At 36.2% G+C, this 27,215-nt stretch overlaps 4 protein-coding genes and 1 long non-coding RNA gene across 17 annotated transcripts in view; 1 reads left to right on the top strand and 4 right to left on the bottom strand.

Annotated features, from left to right (window-relative positions):
- Positions 1-5,503, bottom strand: part of LOC145737791 (diacylglycerol kinase eta-like) — a 45,891-nt gene extending 40,388 nt beyond the window's left edge. For 2 of the 6 annotated variants that reach the window (XM_081992608.1, XM_081992609.1), the window contains exon 1: positions 5,401-5,502. In XM_081992608.1, coding sequence (XP_081848734.1) covers positions 5,401-5,436 — 36 coding nt within the window. In that variant the 5' untranslated portion in view covers positions 5,437-5,502. Of the gene's footprint in view, positions 1-1,802; positions 1,937-5,400 lie in introns of those variants that run through there. The other 4 variants (XM_081992611.1, XM_081992612.1, XM_081992613.1 and 1 more) reach the window with 3 other exon arrangements.
- An 828-nt stretch (positions 5,504-6,331) lies between these two features.
- Positions 6,332-7,154, bottom strand: LOC145737800 (uncharacterized). Its single transcript, XR_014180484.1, has 2 exons — positions 6,605-7,154; positions 6,332-6,556 (listed from the first exon to the last, which is right to left on the bottom strand). It is a non-coding gene; the product is annotated as an uncharacterized LOC145737800 (long non-coding RNA).
- A 270-nt stretch (positions 7,155-7,424) lies between these two features.
- Positions 7,425-27,215, top strand: part of LOC145737793 (F-box-like/WD repeat-containing protein TBL1XR1) — a 31,816-nt gene continuing 12,025 nt past the window's right edge. Inside the window, exons 1-6 of one of the 2 annotated variants that reach the window (XM_081992615.1) lie at positions 7,425-7,638; positions 7,702-7,989; positions 10,742-11,031; positions 11,088-11,240; positions 11,296-11,487; positions 15,090-15,402. In XM_081992615.1, coding sequence (XP_081848741.1) covers positions 7,581-7,638; positions 7,702-7,989; positions 10,742-11,031; positions 11,088-11,240; positions 11,296-11,487; positions 15,090-15,402 — 1,294 coding nt within the window. In that variant the 5' untranslated portion in view covers positions 7,425-7,580. Of the gene's footprint in view, positions 7,639-7,701; positions 7,990-10,741; positions 11,032-11,087; positions 11,241-11,295; positions 11,488-15,089; positions 17,735-27,215 lie in introns of those variants that run through there. The other variant, XM_081992614.1, reaches the window with a different exon arrangement.
- On the bottom strand, positions 20,605-21,665 carry LOC145737795 (tRNA-uridine aminocarboxypropyltransferase 1). Its single transcript, XM_081992618.1, has 2 exons — positions 21,408-21,665; positions 20,605-21,351 (listed from the first exon to the last, which is right to left on the bottom strand). Exons 1-2 carry the CDS (start codon positions 21,630-21,632, stop codon positions 20,608-20,610), a joined length of 969 nt encoding a protein of 322 aa, XP_081848744.1. The 5' UTR covers positions 21,633-21,665; the 3' UTR covers positions 20,605-20,607.
- The window catches only part of LOC145737796 (limbic system-associated membrane protein-like), an 87,676-nt gene continuing 83,944 nt past the window's right edge, over positions 23,484-27,215 (bottom strand). For all 7 annotated transcript variants that reach the window (XM_081992620.1, XM_081992619.1, XM_081992624.1 and 4 more), the window contains exon 8: positions 23,484-25,026. In XM_081992620.1, the coding sequence (XP_081848746.1) occupies positions 24,917-25,026 (110 nt within the window). In that variant the 3' untranslated portion in view covers positions 23,484-24,916. The remainder of the gene's footprint in view (positions 25,027-27,215) is intronic.

Genomic DNA, 27,215 nt, shown 5'->3' with positions numbered 1-27,215 from the left:
GATGATAATACGGCAAAACCGATCAGAGGATTGGGATTGATAAACAAAAAATCATTTTTAACCACTTCATTTGTTGGTTTGTATTTAGGGTGAAGTTGTCGCCAACACCGCAAGCAGATTGATAGAATGAACCCATCAATTTACCTTAAGGGCATTGGATTATGGCGCTTTTTCTCTTTGGAAGATGATTAATGATTATTACCCCGGACAAGAACCATACATGTCCATCATAAAGGACTTTATAGAAGGAAACATGAAAAAGAGGTAATTTTTTAACACAATCGATATTGGGACAGCTGGAAAACGATAAGATAAACCACTTTTATGTTATTAATTAATTTGTCACACTTTCATATAAAAAATCACTCTCAAAATTCCTGTTTCAATCCAAATAACCGAATAAAACCACTTTTATCCTTGTACAACCGATAACATTGATTTGACAATAATATTTCACCTGTAAACCGTAATAATAACTGGCAAATGGATTTGTCTAGCTTTACTGTTTGGCTTGAGTTAGGTTGACGTGAATAAGACACAAAATGCCTTTGAAAGATCTGGGACGCACTTTTGAGATGGGTACGAAATACTTCGGAAAGGGCGTGGGGGATGTTAAGGGACCACACAAAAGACCTAGTGTCAGTCATTTTTAGTTTAGTAATAGTTTTTCTGACTCTATTTCAGTAATTTCTTGTTTGTGATTGGTCAAAAAAAGCAGCAAGCTGACCAATCACAAACTGATTTTCAGTATAATGTCAAGAAAAAGACCAATCACAAGTCAGATGGACTTTTCTAAGGGTCAATCAATTTAGAGGGGTTAACACTAACCTGGCAGTTGTTTGGAAATGATTTTTTGGAATGTACGCGCCAAAAAGGGCCCGATTCACGCACGTCGACTATCGCGGGTATCGTGTAACTCGGACTTTTTGGATGTTTGGCGTCCGGATGGGCGTCGGGCGGCGCTTACACTGGCGTTCCCGAATCCTCTTCGTGCCTCATCAGGAATACAACCGTGACGTCATCGAGTATACGTTATATGTACGGGCGCGCAAGCCGGGCCGGTTAAACGACCTTTTGTTGATTGGGGGGCGGCCCGGGACGCCGCCGCCGTAGTTCAAGGAGAGAGGAACTATCACAATGCCGGGATAATTGATGCTGATAATGGATTTGTCTTATTGCTTGCTATTCCAGTCTGTCAATTTTTTTTTAACACTCTAAATGAACCTCACTAGCCGATTAACAAACAGCAAATCTCCTTCTTGGATTTTTTAATGAGGATTTGGCAGGAAAGACCTGAAAGAGGGTTTTTCATACAAAAACGGCCTTATTGACCCGACCCGAAATGTAACCCTACCTTTTTCGGTATTCAAAATGGCGGACGGCTTTTGTTTAGGGTAAATGTGGATCGCCCACACGAGCCAGACTGAAATTCAAACCAATATTTACACATTTTTTACTTTATGATAAATGATTTCACTTTCAATAAGTTTATTTAGGTTAAAGAGGGTTTTTGAGCACAAAATCTTTAGCCATAAAAAGTCTAATCCAGCGCTAGCGGCAGTGACGTAATAATTGTCCTTCCTTGTCTGTTAGTTGTAAACTGATCGAGACGGAATTTTGACGTCATTAACGTATGTTCTTTAACCAACAAAAAAATTCGGTTTTGTTTGAGTTGTATTTGTGTTTTTCATATTTTTATAATTTCCGTTAACCGAAAATGTCTAAACAAGTCAGTGAAGACTACAGTGGCTGATTTTGCGATGATGTTTCATGTGACATACAGAAGGTTGGTTGCTGCTTACCTTACTTTCCAGGTTTACCATCAAGAACTCACACAGTCCAGAATCACTACCAACACTAGCCTGCACAATTCAAGTAAAGTATTAAACGACACTGATTTAATTTATCCGCTCTTGTAAAACTGTTTGTAAACAACTGAAAAAAAAAATGTCACTATCAATGTCAATTGTCAATAAATATGTTTCTGTCCTTTGCTAACCTTAAAAAGACAGTGATGCCATGTTGCCGAATGCTCTCGTTTCTGCACCGACACGGAGCAATACTGGGGGGCGATTGCTTTCAGCCGAAATGGCCGTGACCCAATAAACGATTAGGTCAGATTGAAATTCACTCTTGTCTTAAGGTTAGTTCCAAAGGTTTTCAGCTTGAGCACTCCAGATTCCCGGTGATTTAAACAGTTTTGTTTTTGTTAAGTCAGGCAACATGGCATCAGTGTGTTTTTAATGATTGACAATTGACAGTGCTTCAGTTGTTTGTTTACCGATTTGACAAGACTCACGAAAGTGAGGTTAAGCCGGGAAAAAAAAGCAAAATATAAACAAAAAACAGAAAAATTAAATCAAGTGTGGTTAGTTACACGTAAAATTACTATATTTGAATTGTGCAAGGTGATTCTGGACTGTGTGTGTTATTTTCTTGATGGTAAACCTGCAAGGTAAGCAGCAACTCTCTGTATGTCACATGAAACATCTCTCAGCCACTGTTCGCTCTTCACTGATTTGTTTAGACATTTTCGGTTACCGAAACTACTAAAATATGAAATACAACTCACACAAAATAATAACCGAATCGATAAATTTAATTTTTGCAACAGGAAAAGTTTGAAGAAACTGTCAACAAACAACTAAAACCAAGCCAAAAGTATTACGTTTTACATTTCAATGTTACATTCCTAGTAATTTTACAAAAAGCTTAAAATGAGCCTCTGTGACTTAGTGAAAGCCCCTTCAATTTCGTAACGTACGTGGAAGTGTTAAGTCAGGAAGCAAGTTACTCATTTCACCGGTTTCGGCTTCTCTCGTAAAAATATCTTATGGGGGCAGAACAACGCTCAAACGGCGTTTTTATCCGCAGAATTTAACTTCCTAAAATCACTAGAAAATAAACTACAATTTAATACGGATTGGGTCCGGTTGACGTTTCGTTAAAATTGATAAAAAGACATACATTCCGTCTCACTCAACTTACTATAAACAGAAGAGAGATAGGGCACATGGACCTTTCCTACCTCACAGATATATGGTGTACCAAATAAGTATGGGTTTCACTGACGTAATTTTCGCTTTAAAATGTTGCAAATGAAAACTCAAACTTTCAATTTTTAAGAGCAATCAAATTTTAATGGGCACAATCAAACAAAAATTTTTGATGGCAATTTTATTGTTGCCCAAACGTATACACTTTAATGTAAAGTGTGTAAACGGTGCCGTAAATTTCGAGGCTCTGTTTACGCCACGGTAAAACTATTTATAAGCTTTTAAAAACAAATAGCAGCTTTATGTTGATTTTGGTCCAGGTTATGGATGACGTTGGTGACGTATTTATCACTTAAACACTCTTTTGTAAAATGTATAGTTTTTTGACGTTTCGCATTGTTGTCGTTTCAGTTACTCAGGAGCAGCTGATGTTGAACTGTCAAACGACGTAACCTAATCGAAATTAATGTTGCTGATGGGAACTGGAGCGGAGGAATACTCTGCAAGCTACTCCTCTAGAGATAAAGGTTAGAATCGATTTTAGTTGCAAAAGTTGGCCTTTCTGACCTTTCTACTGACCCATTGCTCTCCCTGATGCTATCTCTAAGGTATATAATAAACGTTTTATCAGCCAAAGCGTATAAAAATGAAATTGCTTTTGCTCGTTTTGTATGTAAATATTTAATGGGGTTTTATTATGTTGTCGCCAGCCTGGAAACTCCATAAATACGTAATAACTTTTATAACAACAATGGTTTAGATAAATAACGTTGGTTAAATGGTAAATAAGTTTTACTTTTTTAATTGTGGTAAAACTGGCAACGTTGTTTTTTTCACCATGTCAGAATGGTGTAAAAACACGTCATTATGGTCGATTATTCGGTCTGTTCGCAGAGGCAATCCCTGACTGGTTTCCAACTCAGAAACAGTAAATGTCTCAAGTTTCATTGGTTGAATGCTATGACGTTTTCGAACTTGTGGCCAATGGATGTATCTATTTCTCTGATTACTAGTTGGAGACTCTCTGCAAACAGATCTATTGTTTGGTACTGCTTTCAGTCAGAGATTTCAATTTTTGGAAATTTACTGTCAAACTTCAACCAAATTGACTTGAATAACCTAAAACAACATTGCAAAGAAACTTCAAATGAAATTTAACAGTTAGACGTTTGACAGATGACAGGATGGCATTATCCATTGTCAAAACTAGTATATTGGCATCCTTCAGGACAGAGTACAGTATTATACTGGTTTTACACTGATTCAGGCAATGAAAACACTCTTTGTCCACAACACTGAAATATACAGGGTGTTGCCCTCCTGTAGCATGAAAATCAAAACTAGCACATGAACTTAAATTTAACTTTCCAATAATTAATTAGTAGTCAACCAGAAAGTTGTTACAACGTAATTTTATTCCTTTATTGTAACTAGTTGCGTACAACAAACAATTTTAATTTACAGTTGTTAATGAATATTCCATGTAACTATATACAATCAATATTACGCACGGAAATTCTGATTATACGTACACGGTTGATTGGGTTTTATTTTCCAAGGTTTTGCTCAAAGAAGATCCTTATGGAAAGGGCGACCAGGTGGAAAGTTTGCTCAAAGTAAAATTCAATCGAGTAGACTGGTAAAAGAGAGTGGTTTAAACTTAAAGAAAAAACATGTTTGAAAATCTAAGTTGCCTTCATTTGTTTATATTAAAATCTATAATTACCCACGAGTTTCTTTTAGTAGGAAAAAATTGGCAACATTAAAAGAATCGATAATGAAATTCTAGACGCTTGAAAAAAGCTTATTTTCCATGGTAAAAATCACAGCAAAATGGTATGACGTCACATTTTTTTAAATTACTCGCAGTAAACATTTCTTCTAGAACCTTTAGGGCCAGAGATAACTCTAATCATCATACCATCGGCTTAATTAATTATGCAATAACTGAATCAATACCGTTTTTCGGACGTTTCAACTACGTTTCGGATGCTTTTTTGACTGGAAATGAATGAATGAAAATGAACTAGATTTACATCTCCCTTTGACGTCACGATATTGTACTTAATTGCTTTTAAGAGCAGAGATAATTGACTTAAAGACGGGGGGAGTAGTCACTTAGTTTCAAAGGGTGCATTAATGGTTGCAGCCATTTTAAGAGGCAATCTATTTATGATTTCATTCAAGTTTTCTGATAATATAATTTAAGTGGCCAACATGCAATTGTTTCCCTCAACCAACTTTCATTTCCCCAGTTGATGGAAACTCGGCCGTATTTATTCCATTTTGCTTGAATGGTTTCGTAATGGAAAAGTTTGAAAGTTTGCATTGACGTCATTCAAGTTTTGTTATATGCGTTTGACAGTTTTTAATGATATAAAATTGTACATCAATCAGCACTCACCTTAGGGTCTTTGGAATAATATAATTTACGTCCCATTAACTTAAAGTATCGTTTCCTCCATCTCTGAAAGGTCCAGGTGTGTTTCAACAGGTACCCCTCCTTGATGGCGGCCTAAACAATAAGACATCCTCAAATTACTGCTTAAATGGTGAACGACTGTAAAACACGCCTAAAGTTATGCAACCAGAGTGACACATATTAGTTTACAAACTAGAAGTTACACTTTATTTTTTGCATTCATAATTTGATTAATGCTGTTCTAATCCTCCCGGAGGATTTTCAGGTAAAACGGAGGGTCTAAAATGGTTTTTTTTTCGCCGCTTTCGGAATTAACGATCCAAGCTGGAACAAAGGCCAGGTAGGGACGTTAATAATGTAGATAAGAATGTTTTTGTTTCAATTTTCTATAGCCGGTGGAAAACAATGCAAATTTTCACCCTCCTCTCTCACCCTCGTCTACCTTAATTACCCAATCCAGAAAGTACCTTTAATATGATTGCTATAAAGTTTTATATTATTTATTATTTTCTTCTTTGTCTACTAAATTAATTAGTTTATTAAGCTGTTATGAGCAAAAGCCATGCTTTAGTAAAACCGAGCATGCAGATAAAACTCTTTTCATACTCCATCTTCAGTCGAACAATCGAAGCATCCATAATGACGTAACAACATAAATGACAACCCTGTTATCGATAAGTTGGCGCCACTATCGCACCTGTTACCCCAATATGTAAATTCCGGCGTGGGCGTTGTTTCTCCCGGCTCCCTAACCTACATTTATAAGGAATGAGCCCAATATAAAGGAATTAGGACACGCTGGGGGAGGTTTTATGTTCCACAAGAGGAAAATCGATATAAAATACGTGCACTTAAACCGAATAAAACCACCACAGTCCCATATCATTCATGTATTTTCAGGCAAAAATTCTACTTATAATATTTATGTACCTCTTTATTTGAAAATTACATATTTACATAGTATTTAAGACACAAAAAAGCGTCCATTTACATGCTCAAAGCCTTTTAGCCTGCCAGAATGTAAAAATATTACAAAATTAAACAACAACAACAACAACAAAACGTGCTATACATATTGTGGGTATCCACCATAATTTTTAGGGCTCTGGACATGCTGCACAATAACGTTGCCTGCAGCCTGATAACGCAAATTAAAACCAAAAAAAAAGAAAACACGGAAACGTACCGAATTGTTTATTTCGCGATTGGTTGACCACCGTCTGTGAAACGATTTGGCCGGTTCCGTGTCTCCATCACTGTCCGAAGACTCCCCCTCGGCGGGGGTCGGCGACGCCCCGTCCAACCTTTTGACACTCTTCGAACCGTCCATGTCATTCCTTTTCCCGCACGGTTCAATCACGACATCTTGCACCACCGTATAACGTTAATAATAACAAAAAAAAACATATAACACAAAAATGATCCGTAACCGCGCGGGACGACGCGGCTGCGAGGGGGCGCCATTTTCCGGGGTCATCGGGGGTCGCACCAGGACACACACGGCGTCACGCGCAGTCTAGCATCCGATCGTTTTACGCCGAAACCGTGACGCCTTTTCAACGTCATCAACGTCGTCGTAACACGGTTATACGTTATTTTTCCAGTTACGACGCTTTTTGGCGTCGAGACGCCTTCAAAACCCAACTTAGTTTGTTTTTTACTGTATGGAGGCGGTACGGTATTAGTTTGCCATCCAAAATCCAAATCTTGCAATATTCTTTTTCATTAAATTATATAGTTTTTTTAAATTGTGTATTAAAAAAAAAAAAACTCTTACCTAACCTAACTTAAAGTTTAAAATTTATTGTTCAGAACGTGATCTCATTCCTTCTACACACAGATATGTCACGTGATTTTAAATTTGTATCTCATCAAAAACTGACAGATTCTCGTAGACCTTATGTTTGTCTCACATTTGCCTAAGGTTAGAAAAAGATAGCAAATATCTTCTGTCAATTTATAGTCATCAGTCATCTGTCACCTGGTTTAATGCACCGAGACGCGCAACTCCACTTCCACTGTTCATTTGTGCTGCATATGGCGTTGTTCCACCTTTTATGTACTTATTTTTCAATTTCAAATCAATTTCCTGGTGGTTTCAGAGTTTCAGTGCGTCCTTTATTGGTTAAACTGAAACCAGGGATCTAGATGTGTAAACTAAAATGAGTTTTTCCAGTGACGAAGTGAACTTTCTGGTTTACCGGTATTTGCAAGAGTCTGGTGAGTGGTGGGGAATTCAAAATGGCCAAACAAAACAAAAACCACTTTCGTTCTCCCTTGTAGGGTTCCAGCATTCTGCGTACACGTTCGGCATTGAGTCGCACATCTCCCAAACCAACATCAATGGGGCCCTGGTGCCGCCCGCGGCCCTTCTTAGCATTTTGCAAAAAGGGCTCCAGTATACGGAGGCCGAGATTAGTATAGCTGACGACGGTACGGAGCAACGGTTGGTCGAAAGCCTGAGCCTCATCGATGCTGTTATGCCCGATGTGGTCGCCGCTAGGCAGAATCAACAAAACCAACAGAAACAATCTATTAAGAATGAAACCGCAGAAGCAAATGGGGAAGAAAGTAAGTTTTTTAGAAATTTTTACATTTCCTTTAGATTCTAGTGAAGATTATGTTTACAAATATTTTTTTATTTGTAAGCAAGTGGTAGTTTAGGGCCTAAATAATACAGATTAAAAACAAAACTTGAAACTGTTTCATACAATGTTGCCAAATGGAGCTTAAAAAAACTGTAGTGTTAAAACCAACAAGTACGTTTTGTTAAGTCCTTTTCTATTCAGAAAACTAACTAGCCAAGCATGGTAATAACTTTAATACTCAAAGCACACACATGTGGAAGGAAAACATGTAGTTCTACTTGTAAAAGGCTGGTTTATTACAGTCTGGCAACCATGCTTCCTAGTTAGTTAACAGTAACAGGTAAAGCAGAAGGCTTTTCTTAAATAACACAGTTGCCATGTTGTGAGTTTTTAGTGGTACATTTAATGTGTTTTAGCAATAATCAAATATTCAAAAAATAATAAGGTTTGGTGCCCTTACTGTGTGTAAGGGCACCAAACTTAATTTGAGGTGATGGTAACTTTACTTTTATATTACAGTAACTACAGTTATTTAATGCTGCATTTGGCAACAGCGCATGAGTAAAATTTTGTCTTTTCCACATTTCCACCAAATCATAGAAAATTTCAAGGTTTTTAAACTGATTGTCTGAAGAAAATAGTTGATTTATATTTTATTTGTACTGATTTGGATAATTTTAATTTTCCTTAAGCTAATTAAGGGTTTAATTGTTGAATAGTTGATTCATTTCATCAGTAACTCCTTATTTTCTGTTAGAACGCTTCTCTTCCAAAAATAAACTGTTTATAACACTTTGAGAAGCACTGGTGACACTCAAGGGATTCTCTGTAAGCTAAAATGTCAAAAAAGAGTTTGAAAACCACTGATTTTCCACTCATTTTACTCATAAAATGTTAATTAACCTTATTTTGTATTAGGCTTTTCTTTTAAAAATTAAGGGTTTTGGACAGTTTGAGAACCACTGGTGACACTCGAGGGGTTTTCTGTAAGCTAAAATGTCAAAAAACAGCTTAAAAACCACTGATTTCACTCATAAAATGCAAATAAACGTTACTGTGTATTAGAACGCTTTTCTGTCAAAATTGAGAGTTTTAAGACAGTTTGAGAACCGCTGGTGACACTCGAGGGGTTCTCTGTAAGCTAAAATGTCAAAAAACAGTTTGAGAACCACCGATTTCTCACTCATATCACTCATAAAATGCTAATTAACCTTATTTTATATTAGAATGCTTTGCTTTTAAAAATTAGGGGTTTTAAACAGTTTGAGTACCACTGGTGACATTCTGGGGGTTCTCTGTAAGCTGAAATGTCAAAAAAACAGTTTGACAACCACTGATTTCCCAATAAATTCACTCATTAAACTTATTTTGTGTTAAAACGCTTTTCTAACAAAAATTAGGGGATGAAAACAGTTTGAGAACCTCTGGGGGTTCTCTGTAAGCTAAAAATGTCATAAAACAGTTTGAAAACCACTGATTTTTCACTCATTGCACTCATAAAATGCAAATAAACTTTACTGTGTATTAGAAGGCTTTTCTGTCAAAATTTAGGATTTTAAGACAGTTTGAGAAGTACTGGTGACACTCGAGGGGTTTTCTGTAAGCTAAAATGTCAAGAAACAGTTTAAAAACCACTGATTTTCTACTCATTTGACTCATAAAATGTTAATTAACCTTATATTGTATTAGAAATTAGAACGCTTTTCTTTTAAAAATTAGGGGTTCAAAACCGTTTGAGAACCACTGGTGACATTCTGGGGGTTCTCTGTAAGCTAAAAATGTCAAAAAACAGTTTGAAAACCACTGATTTCTCACTCATTTCACTCATAAAATGCTAATAAACCTTTTCTTCCACAAATACAAAGGTTTAACAGAGTTTGAGAACCACTGGTGACACTCTGAGGATTGTTTGCAAGTCAAAAAACAGTTTGAGAACCACTGATTACCACACATAAACTGTTCATGGCAACAACGCTCGACTAACGTCATCGCAAACTAGTTTAAATTCAAACTGTAAACAAATAGAGTATTATCCAAAGTAAATTGCAATGACGTCATTATAGAGACACTTTGGTTTTACAATGTCGGCAGATTTTCTCCGTAAATGTGCTCGACTGACGTCATCGCAAACTAGTTTGATTCAAACTGTAAACACATAGAGTACAATCGAAAATAAATTGCAGTGACGTCACTATGGACATACCATCATTTGATCAGTTTTGAGTAACGTGAATCACAGGTAGTGATTAAGTTTTTTATTTTTAGGAAGGTTTTAGAGGTTCTGGCACTTTTAAGAGGGTTTTCAGTAGCATTTAGAAATCTTTGACACTTTCAAAATGGTTCTAGAGGCCTCTGGCAGTTTTAAACAATTCCCGGATGGTTAAGACACTTGTAGAGGCTTCTAACACTTTCAACATGGTTGTAGAGGCCTCTGGCTCTGTCAAAACGGTTCTAGAGGCCTCTGGCACTGTCAAAATAGTTTTAGACACTTCTGGCACTGTACAAATAGTTCTAGAGGCTTTTGGCACTGTCAAAATGGTTCTAGAAGTCTCTGGCAATTTGTCCAAATCAGTTATTTTTGTTGCACTTTTACTGTAAATTTTAAAATAGAAATTATACTAGAAAATAAAAAAATAAAACTAAAAATTTTGATGATGGCTCTCCAAATGAATGCCTTACAAACCCATGAACTAGATTATAAAATTGCCATTTTCAAAGTACCAAATTCGTTGCAGCTCCAGTTGCGTCCTCCCAAAACGAAAACATGGACGTGGACACATCCATTGAAATTCCACCCTCAAAAGCAACAGCGTTGCGCGGTCACGAGTCTGAAGTATTTATTTGTGCATGGAACCCAACTAGAGACCTGTTAGCCAGCGGTTCCGGTGATAGTACCGCCCGAATTTGGGACATGAGCGATAATGCTGGTACCAAAGACCGCGCCCAACTCATTCTACGTCACTGTATCCGTAAAGGTGACAGCGAAGTCCCTAGCAACAAGGACGTGACCTCGTTGGACTGGAATGTCAGTGTTAAATTGATGGTTTTGGTGTTTTTGGTTTAATTTCGAGGGGTTTGTAGTGCGATGGCAGTTTGCTGGCGACAGGTAGCTACGATGGATACGCGAGGATTTGGAATACTAACGGCATGTTGGCCAGCACTTTGGGACAACACAAAGGACCGATTTTTGCTCTGAAATGGAACAAAAAAGGAAATTACATCTTGTCTGCTGGGGTATTGAGTTATTGGCACTTTTCAATTTTCAAGTGTCATTAAGCCGGTCTTTCAGGTCGATAAAACTACAATTATTTGGGATGCTGCCAGTGGCCAGTGTACTCAACAATTCAGTTTTCATTCGGCTCCTGCTTTAGACGTGGATTGGCAAACTAACACATCTTTTGCTTCCTGTTCGACCGATCAATGTATTCATGTGTGCAAACTGTCTGTGGACCGTCCCATCAAATCTTTCCAAGGTCACACTGTAAGTTAAACCATTGTTTTTAAATTACTATAGTTGTTTAATAACCAATATTGCAACACTGTATACTGTGAAAACTGTTTGGTGACCATTTGACCCACTTAAAAGTATTCAACCACTGTTGGGTTAGATCCGATTTTTTGTAAATTAAAAAACTGCACGGTTGGGCTTTTTCCTGAATTGCTGTTACTATGCGGCTTGAAAAACTTAAGAACGACAGCAAACAAAAATATCTTACACAAATAACCTCAAGTTTTGATTTTAAACCGTGAAAATTCATCTAATCCTCAAAAAATTCAATTTCCACAATACAAACTGTCACCACTATTTCCGCCATATTGGAATTTTTGACAAGCACTTTCTAGTATAGTAGGCGGTGTTTGCACGCGTGAAAAAAAATAATGCACGGCCTACTTTACCATTAATACTCACAAAACGCCATCTTAGATGTTTGTGGTATACAAGGACTAGAGTAAAGGATTGCTTAATCATTTGGATTCATTGATTATTTGGTAAATTAAATTTAGACTGTTGTGGTAGAAGCTGAAATTGTGGAATACACGTTACGTGACGTTGATAATGCACTTTTAAGCTTGCAACACTGCCAAAACCAATTGACAGCTGTCAAAAACAGTCACGTGACTTTAAAATGCAATTTAAACGTCGATCATTTGATAAATTAAATTTAGACAGTTGTAAACGTTGAAATTGGAAAATACGCGTTACCTGACGTTGATAACGCAATTTTCAGTTTGCAACACTGTAATAGCCAACTGACACCAGTCAAAGACCGTCACGTGACTTTAAAATGTAATTTTAACGTTGAAAATTGGTCAATTATAATAACAATTTATAATAAATATTGTTTCAACTGAATATCACGTGTAAATTTGAAAATTTCCTTGAAAGAAGAATAAAAAGAAAATACCACAAAACATTTTTAAATATGCAGACCTCAAAATACCCCCAATGCTTTGTACTGTTCTCGTGGAGTGAGTTTACCCGTGCGTCACGAAGGCTACGTCATTTATAATCATATGAATCAAATCAAGTTTTCGTCAACAAACCTGTTGTGTTCATATTATAGAAAAGAGCGTGTCTAAAGCTTCGTCACGTTTAAAATTTTGCGTGTATTGTCAGTCAGAAAGTAGAGATCTTTGGCTGCAAATTTGCACTAAAACAACCTTATACCAAAGCAAATCAAAAATATCTTGACCGAAATAACATTTGGATTATAGAATTCCGTCTAAATTTGAAACCTAATTTATTTACCAAAATTCGCAGAAATGTATCACCAATATGTAGTATTTCTTTAACTTTAAGCTCTTGATTTAGGTTCTGGATGGTTACATGTTTCTCTAAAATAAATACAACAAATTAAAAATTCAATAAGACATTTTGAGTGATGCTGTAGTATCTCATATCTCATTTTCAGGTTGCAATCCACTTATTTTATTTTAAACTCGCTGGAAAACATTTTAGAGGCTTATTTTGTTTTTTCTAAGACTTTATTATTAATACGTTTGAGGAAATTTTTATGAAAAATCTATAATGCAACCCAAAAATCTCAGTTTCTGGAAACAATGAAATTTTAATAGATGTTTCTTACAAAAGTAGATATATTTTACTATTATTAACATACTACCGTTGTACATATCCATTTAATGTATTTCGAACATCCATTTTAATGCTTTCAGATAAATCAGTGGTCTTGGCCCGTCAATAACGACTCAATTTACGTTTTCTAGGTGAGGAAATCATAAGATTACTTGCTTGGTTTTTCGGAATCAAATAAACAGTTTTGCGGGAAATTTTCAAAGCAGCTGCAACCTTCTAGTATCAAAAAAATATATCAGTAAGAATATGTAAGGTCTTAAAATTTCTTATTTTCTTCCTGAACAGATGATAAAGCTTCTAAAGGTTATCCATTGGTTTTTTTCAATTCAAAATATTCACAAAGGGGAAGAATTAACTGCTGGGCAGTCAAAATACTATAATAGTAAGTAATTCCGAATTTACGAAAAACCAAATGGCTAAATAAAAACCATAATAGACACTCCCACTTTTTTTTTCAAAACAGGTTAGTAATTGTGCCAATTTTGGTTAGATCGTGACAGCCGACATAAAATATTAATAATAATATTATGAAAGTACTTACAGAATGTTAAAAGCGTAGAAACAATAGCTCTTAAAAGCACTGTGGTGGTGTGGTAAATAAAAAACTTTATAAATGATTAACGACACAAAGAAAGGGAAAAGAATTAATAGTAAACAAATCAAATAAATTTTGATGGTTTTCAAACTGACAATTGACAGAAATAGAAGCAGCTAATCAGTAATAGTATATTATTCAACGAGCTTTTTATGATAGCCATTAATCCCTAAGGGGGATGTTTACGTCACGAGCCGCAGGCGAGGGACGCAAATCTCCCGTGGGATTAATGGCCATAAAAAACGAGAATAATACTATACTTTGTCCACGACCACTGTCCATCACCACTAATGCCAAGTGCAGGCAAATTAGAAGTTGATACTCTTTTATGTAGATAATAAATAATATAGGTAATCTCTCAAATCCGCCATAACAACTGAAATGTCAAACTCGATACGATTAGGATCGCGTTTAGAATGGCCGTCGGTGTACAAGTCGTGACAGAATTTGGGAAAAAATGGATCACGTGAACAATTTATTTACATAACTATATGGTGGCATGTGACAAAGGCCCCCAGCGTTGCCGCCTACGACCACAAGGGCACTGACGTTGTCAATGTCAACTTAAAAAACCACAGAACTAAGGACGGTCATACACCAAAAATATTTCAAATATAAATTATGGAATTTACCTAATGATTTGGCAAACTCCTGTACTGTGTTATTGCGGTGTATTTGTTAAGAAAATGGTATTCTGAATTAGCAGTAATTGCAAAGACATAAGTGGATGTCTACATGCAAGAAATACCGCATATACCATGTTTTATGCTTGGTGTGCAACCACCTTTAGGTCGAGAGGGAATAATGATCATTATTCCTTTTCATTAATCACTCTGACGCTATATGACCTTCATTTAGCTTCTGTCAACACGCTGAATATTGGTACATTATTGGTTGGTCGTGGACAAATGTTTTTTTTGGAAGACATTCACTTATACAGGTGTGGTAAATCCAAAACCGACCATAGGAAAACCGTGTAACTGACAGAGAAACGTAGATAATTGCATGCGTGGGACAAAGACAGTATTATTTTGTCGACGGTATTTGAGTGATACTTGGCGTTTGGCAACAGCGCGCTGAAAATATGGCCTACTTGATATTTTTTTCGTTTACTGTCTTTGTCCCATGCATGCAATTATCTACGTTTCTCTGTCAGTTACACGGTTTTCTTATGGTCGGGTTTGGATTTACCACATCTGTATATTTACCCTGAAAGTGAACAATAGACAAGGATGAAGTCAATAATGCATGTCTACTTCTAAATCACAGGGGTATGACGCACGGGTAAACTCAGTCCGCGAGAACAGTAATAAGCTCACTTTTTGTACATTTAAAAATTGATTTTTTGAGCACCTTGTATAATTATTTTTAAAATGTTTGGTATTTCCTGTAGAACGAAGTGAACGCAATCAAATGGGATCCGCAAGGCAACCTGTTGGCGTCCTGTTCAGACGACATGACCTTAAAAATTTGGTCGATGAAACAAGACACGTGCGTGCACGATTTACAGGCGCACTCCAAAGAAATCTACACGATCAAGTGGTCGCCGACCGGTCCAGGTACGCAAAATCCCAACATGAACCTGATTCTGGCCTCGGCCAGTTTCGATTCGACCGTCCGGTTGTGGGACGTGGAACGCGGCGCTTGTATGCACACCCTCACCAAGCACACCGAGCCCGTTTATTCGGTCGCATTTAGTCCCGACGGTAAGTTTTTGGCCAGCGGCAGTTTCGATAAGTGCGTGCACATCTGGTCCACGCAGTCGGGACAGTTGGTGCACAGCTACAAGGGCACCGGTGGTATTTTTGAGGTTTGTTGGAATTCGAGAGGCGATAAGGTTGGTGCCAGTGCATCAGATGGCAGTGTTTTCGTTTTGGACCTGCGCAAATTGTAGTCTCTGGTTGATAGGCAAGTTATGGTGTACCGTAAACGATAGAAATTTCTAATTCAAATCTAAAACTAAATCATGAGAAGCAAATCGATAAGTTAGTTACAGGATCAAGTAGGCAAATATTGAGTGAAGACAACTTAACCAAAGACCAAGAATTAGCAAAATTATTTCTCTGTTTTTTAGAGGAAAATGAAGAGGTTTCAAACATAATTATTCTACTTACCTTGTTCCAACTTTTACTTCCTCTAAATGATCAAGTTTGGTCATCTTCCCAGACACATTGAGTTAGGTCGTTTGATGAGAAAACATTTTTTTTGTCATTTTTATCATGAACAAATAAAATTACTATTGAACTACTTTAAACTTAGAAATACTAACAACCACCATTATGATAACTTAAAAACTGTAAACTACTTACTTGTTTGTTGATCGGCTGTAGCTGTATTAGATTCACTCTCGTTATCAGCTAAATCTATAAAAGAGAACTTGCCATAGATGGTAGCAAAGGATTTCGAGAGAGACCTAAGAATAAATTGGAAAACCGTAAAAGATTCGGATGAATGTTCTGGAATGCTTTTTTGAATTAACTTTGAAACGTCATCACTTTTATAAATTATTTTCTTTCTAAGTCCGACGATATGGACTTTCTTGTCGCCATCCATCATAATTTCCACTTTCTTTTTTTTTAATAAAATTAATCAATAAAACTCTCTCAGAAAATGAATTAATCTGCTTATTAAGTACTTCTCCAATCCATGAAAGTTTTATAAATTGACATGTACAGGGTGATTGATTCAATTTTGACCACCCCCTTAACTTCCTTGATTTTGATTTTAGCAAAAAACGTTAAATACAAAACTACTAGATATTTAGGTTTACTTTTTTCTTAGATAAACAGTTATTATACAGGGTGTTCCAAATTTGAGTAACAAACCAAACTAAAACAAATTTGGGATATACAGGTGTGGTAAATCCAAAACCGACCATAGAAAAACCGTGTAACTGACAGAGAAACGTAGATAATTGCATGCGCGGGACAAAGACAGAAAACGAAAAAAATATCAAGTAGGCCGTACTTTAAGCGCGCTGTTGCCAAACGCCGCAAGTAAGTTTGTCGAGGGTATTGAATACTTACGGCGTATGGCAACAGCGCGCTAAAAATATGGCCTACTTGATATTTTTTTCGTTTTCTGTCTTTGTCCCGCGCATGCAATTATCTACGTTTCTCTGTCCGTTACACGGTTTTCTTATGGTCGGTTTTGGATTTACCACACCTGTATAACAAAATTGGAAAACCGTAAAAGATCCGGATGAACGTTCTGGAATGCTTTTATGGATCAACTTTAAAAAACGTCATCACTTTTATAAATTCTTATTTCTCTAAGACGATATGGACTTTTTTGTCGCCATCCATCATAATTTCCACTTTCTCATTCTCCTGCAGTAGATCAAAGACGTTTTCCTTCTCAACTTGGAAACAAGTGGCGAAAACGACAAGTTTTATTAACCCTTTACAATTTGGATCATTAATTAGACCAAATATATCGTTGGCCACTAAGGTGTATAGGCTAGCTCATTAGAACAAGATTCACAAGAATCAAATTGGAAAAAATGATTCTCTAGATAATTTGTTGAATCAGCTTTGCATTTAGGCTCCTGTACGTGTACAATCAATTGATATTGATTAGATACTATAACCACATCAACATCCTTAAAAATATAATTACTTAATTATTTCCGTCGTACAAAAAATGTTGTTTGCACCTCTGGGGCGCGGTGCAAATTTAATAAAATATTGTATAGAACACGTGACTTGATTCAAGTCCCTTGCTGTATAAATAACTGTGAAACGATTAAATATTATTAATCGTTCTATTTCGCTAATACATATTGTATTAGTAAAGTGTGAGTATGTGTAGTAGTAGAGTGTATATATTAGTGAATGAATGTGTTTATTAACTTTTTGTAAGAAAATTAATTATACCTAAGAAATTTTATACGAAATAACATTAATTCTATATGGGAGCAAACACATATCTGTTTGTGTATGTCTAACAGAAGAACAATCCCATTTTTGTTTTTAAAGACAACTTTAGATTATAACTATGTTTTAAAGACTGTTCATTAATATAAATTATTTAACTATTTTTTTTTTAGCTCTCTCTCTAAACTCCTATTATCATCCTCATTTGTAGTTCCTCTTTAAGTTCTTTTTGAATTTTTCACTTGCAAATTATTAAACTTTATTCTAATTTTGAGTCTTAACTGTAAATGATTTTATAGGGTATGGTGGGATCTTCTTTTTTATCAATCTTCTTAACTAACTCTTTGACAACTCCAGGTCCTCGTTTATAATACTATCACCATATTTCTTAAAACAGTGGTTCCATTTTTTTTACTTTTTACAAGGTGTGCATGAAAATTATGATGATTGACTGTTTTTGGTCACTCTATACGCAATTTTTCAGATAGGATTTTTTATCACTGAAAAGAGGAGCTCAAGACGGTTAATTTGAGTGGTTTAAGCTCCTTGAATTCCCAAAAATAACTAAGTTACAGGCTGTTCAAATTTCAAATCACAATTTCAACTGATTAACATATTTGTTGCACCAAAGCATTTTTCTAAATAACTCAAAAACGGTGAAAGTTACAAAAAAACTGCAAGACACCAAAAATGTTCCTAATCAACTCCTTAACCCAACACCGTAAGTTTGCAAGACAGTTTTTGCTTGCAGTATACAGGGTGTGTATGAGAATTATGGTGGTTCACTATTTTTGTCACCATGTAGGCAATTTTTAAAATAGATTTTTTACTCTATACCACTGGAAAGAGGAGCTCAAGACGGTTAATTTGAGTGGTTTAACCTCCTTGAATTCCCAAAAATAACTAAGTTACAGGGTGTTCAAATTTCAAATCACAACTTTTACTAATTTGAAAGGTTTAAAATCAAGACTTGACGTTACTTGCTTTACTTTAAGTTATTTTTGTTTGCTGCCTGTTCATAAGTTTTTGTTTTTTGAGTGGATCAGGAATGAACATTTCTTTGGTTTTTTCACTCACACTACACAAAAAAAAACTTCTTACGCCGCCATTGAAAGTGACATTTTAGGCTTTCTAGTATAGCTAGAGGCTGTCAAATAGAGGGCTTAAAAACTCTCTAATATCAATGGCTACTAGACCCTTTCAGTCTGTTTGCAGAGGCAATCCCTGACTGGTTTCCAACTCATAAACAGTAAATGTCTAAAGTTTCATTGGTTGAATGTTCACGTGACTATGACGTTTAAATAACTCTCTTATTTGACAAGTTACGTCAAAATATCATAGAAAACAGATGATAGAGCAGATTTCAAGCTTCCTAAAAATGTCCCCCCATGAGCTGATTGATAATACCGTTTGGACGCTAGAACGCGTCAAAATTCTTTCACCCTAAAATCACATATTTTGGGACACACCTTGATTTGACCCTAAATAACTCTCTTATTTGACAAGTTACGTCAAAATGTCATAGAAAACAAAAGATAGAGCAGATTTCAGGTTTTCCAAAAATATCCCCCCTCGAGTTGATTGATTGCACCGTTTGGCCGCTAGAAGGCGTCAAAGTTCCTTCACCATGAAATCATGGATTTTTTGACACACGTTTTGACCCTAAATTGCTCCCTTACTTGACAAGATACGTCAAAATATCATAGAAAACAAACGATAGAGCAGATTTCAAGCTTTCTAAAAATGTCCCCCCATGAGCTGATTGATGATACCGTTTGGACGCTAGAAGGCGTCAAAATTCTTTCACCATAAAATAACATATTTTGTGACACTCGTTGCTTTGACCCTAAATTACTCCCTTATTTGACAAGTTACGTCAAAATGTCATAGAAAACAAAAGATAGAGCAGATTTCAAGCTTTCCAATCATATCCCCATACGAGTTGATTGGTCACACCGTTTGGCCACTAGAGGGCGTCAAAGTTCCTTCACCATAAAATCACATATTTTGTGACACCCACTGCTTTAATCCTAAATTACTCCCTTATTTGACAAGTTACGTCAAAATGTCATAGAAAACAAAAGATAGAGCAGATTTCAAGCTTTCCAAAAATATCCCCCCACGATTTGATTGGTAACACCGTTTGGCCACTAGAGGGCGTCAAAGTTCCTTCACCATAAAATCACATATTTTGTAACACCCACTGCTTTAATCCTAAATTACTCCCTTATTTGACAAGTTACGTCAAAATGTCATAGAAAACAAAAGATAGAGCAGATTTCAAGCTTTCCAATCATATCCCCATACGAGTTGATTGGTCACACCGTTTGGCCACTAGAGGGCGTCAAAGTTCCTTCACCATAAAATCACATATTTTGTGACACCCACTGCTTTAATCCTAAATTACTCCCTTATTTGACAAGTTACGTCAAAATGTCATAGAAAACAAAAGATAGAGCAGATTTCAAGCTTTCCAAAAATATCCCCCCACGATTTGATTGGTAACACCGTTTGGCCACTAGAGGGCGTCAAAGTTCCTTCACCATAAAATCACATATTTTGTAACACCCACTGCTTTAATCCTAAATTACTCCCTTATTTGACAAGTTACGTCAAAATGTCATAGAAAACAAAAGATAGAGCAGATTTCAAGCTTTCCAATCGTATCCCCATACGAGTTGATTGGTCACACCGTCTGGACACTAGAGGGCGTCAAAGTTCCTTTACCATAAAATCACATATTTTGTGACACATCTTGCTTTGACCCTAAATTACTCCCTTATTTGACAAGTTACGTCAAAATATCATAGAAAACAAACGATAGAGCAGATTTCAAGCTTTCTAAAAATGTCCCACCATGAGCTGATTGATAACACCGTTTGGACGCTAGAACGCGTCAAAATTCTTTCACCCTAAAATCACATATTTTGTCACGATGACGTAATTTAGGAAAAACATAATTTGACCAACTGTCGAAAACGCTCTGCTGGCTGCATGGAGCTTGAAAACGAACTTTAACAAAGAAAACAGAAATTTTCATGTAAGTCTCCTTTTATAAGCATACAAATTGTCATGATCATAATACTGATGAATAACCTCATACATGTGCTTAAAGAAAAACAACAAATTGTCATACTGTCCACTGTAAGCCTTAACGTCGTCACTAAACAGTCCCTCAATTTTTGCAATGCCATTCTCGGTAAAACAATTCTGATAGCCTTTATATTGTGGACTTAGTCCCCAACAGTGCAAATGTACTTCCAGTACAAATTGGTGGATCGCTTCGATTGTAGCCAAATACCAGCGGGGACTGCCCTTTTGATGGCGCCAAAATTGCGATATCCGGTTCTGTATAACAACGCAGGGTATTGCCCGAATTTTCTCGTCCTTGTAAATGCTTTTGCACTGATGCCAGGTGCTGTCAATGAACACAGCTTTGCTGATTGGGAGTTGGCCCTTTTTCCCCACAAATTCGTTTTCTTGTCGCGTTTTTGGGATTGTTTGCATTAGGGTGCTGCGATTGTACCCTTCGGGTATATCGTCCAATGGTTGCGTCTCAAAGTCTTTCAGTTTTTCCACCTCGTCAACACTTACCAGCTGACTGACGCTGATTGCATTCTGACCTGGGAAAATTAATACCACGTTCTGGTTACTATAGTCTGGTATATCGGGGTAAGTGTAAATGGTTACGTCTTCCTTAGCCAGCAGAGCAGCGTGACTGGCAGTGCTTTTACCATCCACTTCATGTTTGTGTTTAATAATATCAACTTTTAAAGGCAACTAAAAACAAACCCATTACTGACCCAACAGGAAAACTAGTAATTGAGAAAACGAACCTTAACGTGGGGTAATTTATTCTGTAGAAAGGGTAGGGGTGCGTAGCAGGTGTAACAGAACAATTTCCGGGATTTGCCGCAATTGGGGCAAGGATGACGACCTTTGATGTTATTCAGAATGTCCGTGTTCGCTATATCAAAATCTTTGAACGGGTTTTGGTCAATGCTTTCTTGATGGTTCTCTGCACCTTTAGGATGGGACATTTTCACTTTGTGGTAAAACATAAGGTAGTAAACAAACAGAAAAATTCAGGTTAGGTTTGTCGGCGTACAGATGCCCTCTAACGTTGACGTAACTAAACTAAACTGACTTTGAACCTAGCCCTACTTTAATTAGTCATGTGACACGTAAAACCGTTTGATCAACGTAGTCACGTGGAATATTAAGATTCATTTCATCTTACTACAACCATTTGATTGTTTTGTAATTCATATTGTGTATGCTTTTTATTAATTATTCAGGATTTCTTAAAAATGGTTATTGGTTTAGAATATTAAAATGCATTTTGAAAAATGCCATGGTGACCTCAATTTACAGGAAACTATATTATAGGTAGCAACTTTAAGTAATCACAAATAGATGGCGTCAACACTGTCTTATATCTTACAAAAGAATACTTAATACTAATAGAAATAGGAACATTTCTCTGCAATTTAAAGCTTAATTAGAAGCCACCCTCTCCACGTTGAGTGTCTGACACCTCCTGGGTTCCACCGGAGTCGATCTCGTGAGTGGCGCCATCTGTCTGTAATCACTAAAAGTCGTTACCCCTTAAAAAATGATTTTCAAATGAAAATTGACTTACCATTTTTTTTTTCCTCTGTAAGTTTTAACCGTAGGAAATAAAAATTAAGAAATACTGTTAGGAAATAGGCTTAAAAATCTTACTTTTTAAATGGAAATTTCAATTTTCTGCACCTTTTTTTGTCACCCTGTATCACTTAAAGATCTTTCGAACTGTTGCCAGGAGCGTACAGTTGGCGTTTCTGTTTACCAATGAGGTGTGACGTGACGGCACTAGTAAAACAGGGGGGGCCGAAACATGCGGGGAATTCGATAAATCGTCCGGAAATAGTCGAGAAATATTTTCACCATTGAAACGCGCCCCGCGCTTGCAGCAAATTTATTTCCCCCCTATATATTTTAGATATTTGTTTTAGCCGAACGTTGTCGGTTTTATTGATAGTGACGCGTTTCCTCCCCTAAAAAAAAAAGAACAAAAAAGACGATTCTGAAATTAGCATTCACCATTTGTCAAGAAACATAAACTTGATTTTTTCAAATAAATTTTAGGTCTCGAAAACTAAACAAGATAAGAATTTCTGGTTTGAAGTAACGATAATGAAAATTCTATTTATTTTAAAAGACACGGGACTCTTTTTTAACGTCAAAACAGAATCCTTAAGGTCACGTGACACTTTTAAAATTAAAAATAGAATTTATAATGTCACATGACAGTTGAAGGATTCCGCCGTAATTGTTTTTCAGTTTAAACTGATATTTTTAAAAAGACACGTGACCCTCTTTACAGTGCAAATGGCCACGTGACAATTTTCAATTATTTTAACGTCAAAACGAAATCCTAAAGGTCACGTGACTGTTTTAGATGTCAAAGTATTATTTGTAGACTTCTTATAATGTGCAAATGGTCACGTGACGATTTTCAAAAATAAAATATATTTTGAAAGGTCACGTGACTCTTATTTAATGCCAAAACGGAACCCTGTGAAGATCACGTGACTGTAGATGACAAAATATTATTTGACGGGTCACGTGACTATTTTCAATAATTAAATTTAATAATTTTAAAAATTACGTGACCATTTTTCAGTTTTAAACTCTTGGCAAATGGTCACGTGACTGTTTTAAGATTAAACATGGAGTTCATAATGTAATATGTAGAATCATAAATTGATTCATTAGCTACCATTCTAAAAGTAATAAATAAATTTAGAAAAAAAAATGACATGAATAAGTTTCAAACAGTACCGGGCGCATTCACCATTTGCCAAGAAACTTTAATAGTTAAATAGGAGTTTCTAACTACAACTCAAACGTCTTGTCAATCAATGTAATATGTACATTTAATAATAATTGTTTTTTTTTACACGAATATTCATTGAAATAGCGATAGTTTATACAGAAACAAATTTTTAAAATGTCCTCCACCATGGATAAAACAATATTTTCCATTCTAAGGTACAATTTTATCTAAGTTAAACCGCTATAATTAGTTGATAATGAAATGGATTGTATAGAATGTGACATGGCTAATTTTAATAATGTATACAGGGTGATTCACGCTGATGGTATATTGAAATCTGGAGTGTAGTCTAGGTTGGGTTCAAACTCTCTAAAATATTTTGAACTTTGCGGTGTTGCCAGATCAGTCGGAAAGAACCACAGCAAACCTTTCAGAATTTGAGAATTTAATTCAAGTTAGACCACCGTTTTGCTGGACAAATTCACTATAAAATATCTAAGAAACGGTGCAAGAAGGAAGTATTAGCGTTAATTACTAGGCCTTCTTGCGAGGAATTCAAAAATGAGGTTAAAAGTCTTTTCGACTGATCTGACAACACTGCAAAGTTCGAAATATTCTAGATGGAGGCTACACTCCAAATTTCAATGAAAAACATTCTAATCTACCATCAGCGTGAATCAGCCTGTATAAGTATGGAAATTTTTCAAAATATAGGAATCCTATGAGAAATCAGTGGTTCTCATCAATTTGTTTTTGTGACGATGACGTGATTATGAGCTGGAAAGAGACAAACTTGATATTTATTATATTGTTTCTCTCTTTCCACCATTCCATTGTGTGTGTATAATTTTGAAATTTCCATAGTTTCGTAAATTATCAGCTACAAAACGTCGATTAGTCAATTTTTGGCTCGTAGGAAACGATTTACGTGTATGTGTACAAATTTACCTAAACCAACTACCGTTTCGCGTTATCCAAAGCTCGTTAAGGCCATATACAACTTAAAGGGCTTTAGAAACGTCCCGTTTAAACAACAATACAGGGTGTCCCATAACTATATTTGACAATCTCTCGGAAGCATACAGGTGAGGTCAAAATAATACGATTTGTTCATATAAATTCCTAAAATCTGATGATTTGATGGATTTAATGTTTTAAATGGAACAAATCATTACAATATACAAAGTGGTTCAAAAGTTACGACCAAAAATTGGAAGGCAGTTTGTGGGGCCCTTAGGAAAAATGTTTATATGAACAAATTCTCTTATTTTGATCTCCCCTGTATGTTCCCGAGTCATATAATTGTGGGACACCCTGTATAAATAAACTATGCAATGGTTATGTACAAAACAAAATTATTTGATTTTTTTTTTACAAAAAATATCGATTTTTATGCTAAATTAGTTAGTTAGTTAGTTAGTTATATCACTTTGGTTTTGCCGCTGTTCAAGTGAAATAAAATCGCTAACAAACATTTCTAGTGTTGTTTGATTGAATTATATGTACAAACGGAATTGGCCGAAACTAGCAGCGAAGCACCAGAAGTGAAAACGCAATCAGGAGCCAAGAGGACGGGCTACACTGAAGCCACGATAATCCTCGACCTCCATGTTGCATCGCCGCAGGATTTTCACCTGCGAAACAAAAACGACAAATTAGATTTTAAAGCCCTCGTCCTGTTTACGGGGTTGTGTGATACCGCGTCTTTTTTTTTAAATGGTAGATTTAGCTTAATACCCGCCTATTTTCGGTTAAATGTAAAAGATTGAGGGGAGACAAGAATGAGGTACACTGTAATGTAAAAGCGGTAATTTTTGAGTCGGAAAATTTCCATTTTTGGAATTTTAGCCTCTGAAACCTTCATTACTCATTTAGAGTTGCCAGAGGCCTCTAAGAGCCATTTTAGCTTTGCTAGAATCCTTTGAGAGTGGAATGAAATTATATCAAGTAGAAAAAAATCTGTCAGTGAGACAGAAAGACACAAGGGCATCCACCGTGACGTCACGCATAGCTTTTGGAAAGTAAGTTTGACCTCCTTCATTCTCCAGTTTGATCGGTGACGTCACAGTGGATGCCTTGTAAATCTATCCACTGATAGGGTTGTTCATATCTGGCTTTGTGCAGTACATTTTTAACTAGTGAAATGTCAGTGCGCCATTGTAACTTGTTTCATTTTCATTTTATAAAAAAATACGAAATATGAATCTTGTAGACATATAATTTATTCCTAGATAATCCATCAGTATACAGGGTGTCCCAAATTTGAGCAACAAACAAAACTTTTTTGATTTTTGGAAACTACGTCAAATTCTAGGCCTACTTGATGTAAAATATTTGTATCGATATTCATTTGTTTTTACTCTAGCAGCCTTACTTTGACCACCCTCATCGAAAGCAGAAATTCCCAATTTTCGCGAAATTTTGGTGTACTTTTCCAGAAAATCGTCCATAACTCGCTTATTTGAAACACCCTGTATAAACACACCGTATAACAAAAGAAAGCTAATGAACGTGACGTTGAGCGGGCACGGCTAAGTTGTCCCGTTTAGTCGCTAGAGGGCGTCAAAGTTGACTCTGGTTTTTTGCAGTTTTTGCTCAATATCTCGAGAACTTTTCAGGTTAGAGTTCTGAAATTTGTACCACAAATGCACCCCGATGGGATACAACTTTTACCTTCTCTACAGTTTTTTGGTACCATGCACCGTTTGACCTTGAAAAATTCAAAACTAGAATTGTCAAGAATTTTCAAGGGTCATACCTTCTGATTTTTTTCAGAAATTTTTTTATTTTCAAAATTAACCTCAACTGCCTAAATACCTTCAGGTTAATAGTACAAAAATGACGTAAAGTGTCATTTGTCAAAATGTCACTGCAAGGGTGCCACGCCCTAAAGTGTCAAAATTGACATAATTTCAAAATCATCTCCGAAACGGTGCCAGTTAGAGCAAAATAGACGTCAGATTTGTGTTCCCCAGGTTCAAATTAGTTAAAAAAAATCACTTTGATTAAGAAAAATCCACTAATTATTTTTAAATTTTCATATTTTCCAATTATTCCGTAAAATTACCGAAAATGTTCTGAAAAAATTTCTATAAATTTAATTTTCCGGAAATTTTACATCTCTGGAGGTACAAAATGTGGAAATCTCGCCAAGTCATGTCAGAGACGCTAAACAAAATGAGGACAACGTAGAGTTGTGACGTCACGATGGATGCTGAGATATGCAGTTTATTTAAACTGGTGCCGTTACATAATTATTCACTGTTTGGAAAACAGCAAAAACACAACAGAATGACAAAGGATATTGGTGGGGAGGTAAAGGTGGAATTTACCGGGGCATTTGTTCTTGTTTAGTAGCAATTTTGTCAGTAAACCCGTGACGTTAATAAATTCGACCCAGGGGAGGAAGGGGGGGTTGAAATCTCAAGCCTTTCGGCGGGAAAACAAATTGCTGCGAATAAACAAGGCACGCGGTAATCTGCAAAAAATTATTGGTCGGAAACTAGAGCCGCCGGAATCGATAGAGCACAGCTTTTGCCTCCTCTACCTACCCTCTAACTCGACGCGGAGTTATTTATTTCAGTTGGTAAAGCTCCAGGCGATTAGTCTTGGCCCGGGGTGACACAAATTCTCCCTTCAGAGAGGAAGAGAAACCCATACAATCCATAATTTAATAAACTATACGACTGTCATATTATGTTTCTAATTAACTTTTTGTTGTGTAATGTTTCCCAAACTGAGTGTTTTAATGAGTCCCGAAATACTTTAAAGGGGGGCTTAAGCCTTAAGCGAATTTCACTACTAACAGCGTAATTAAATTGGC

This window comes from Ips typographus, linkage group LG14 (genome assembly GCF_016097725.1).
Source record: "Ips typographus isolate SLU linkage group LG14, UJ_Ityp_2.0, whole genome shotgun sequence".
Taxonomy (NCBI): Eukaryota; Metazoa; Arthropoda; class Insecta; order Coleoptera; family Curculionidae; genus Ips; species Ips typographus.
The sequence above is the reverse complement of the archived record's forward strand: the minus strand, read 5'-3'. Positions and strand labels throughout refer to the sequence as shown.

Excerpts from the sequence above, each read along its gene's own strand:
- LOC145737795 (XM_081992618.1), bottom strand. The coding sequence starts at position 21,632 with ATGTTTTACCACAAAGTGAAAATGTCCCATCCTAAAGGTGCAGAGAAC. Across the intron at positions 21,352-21,407 it reads ATAAATTACCCCACGTTAAG|TTGCCTTTAAAAGTTGATAT; the intron begins GTTCGTTTTCTC and ends GTTTGTTTTTAG.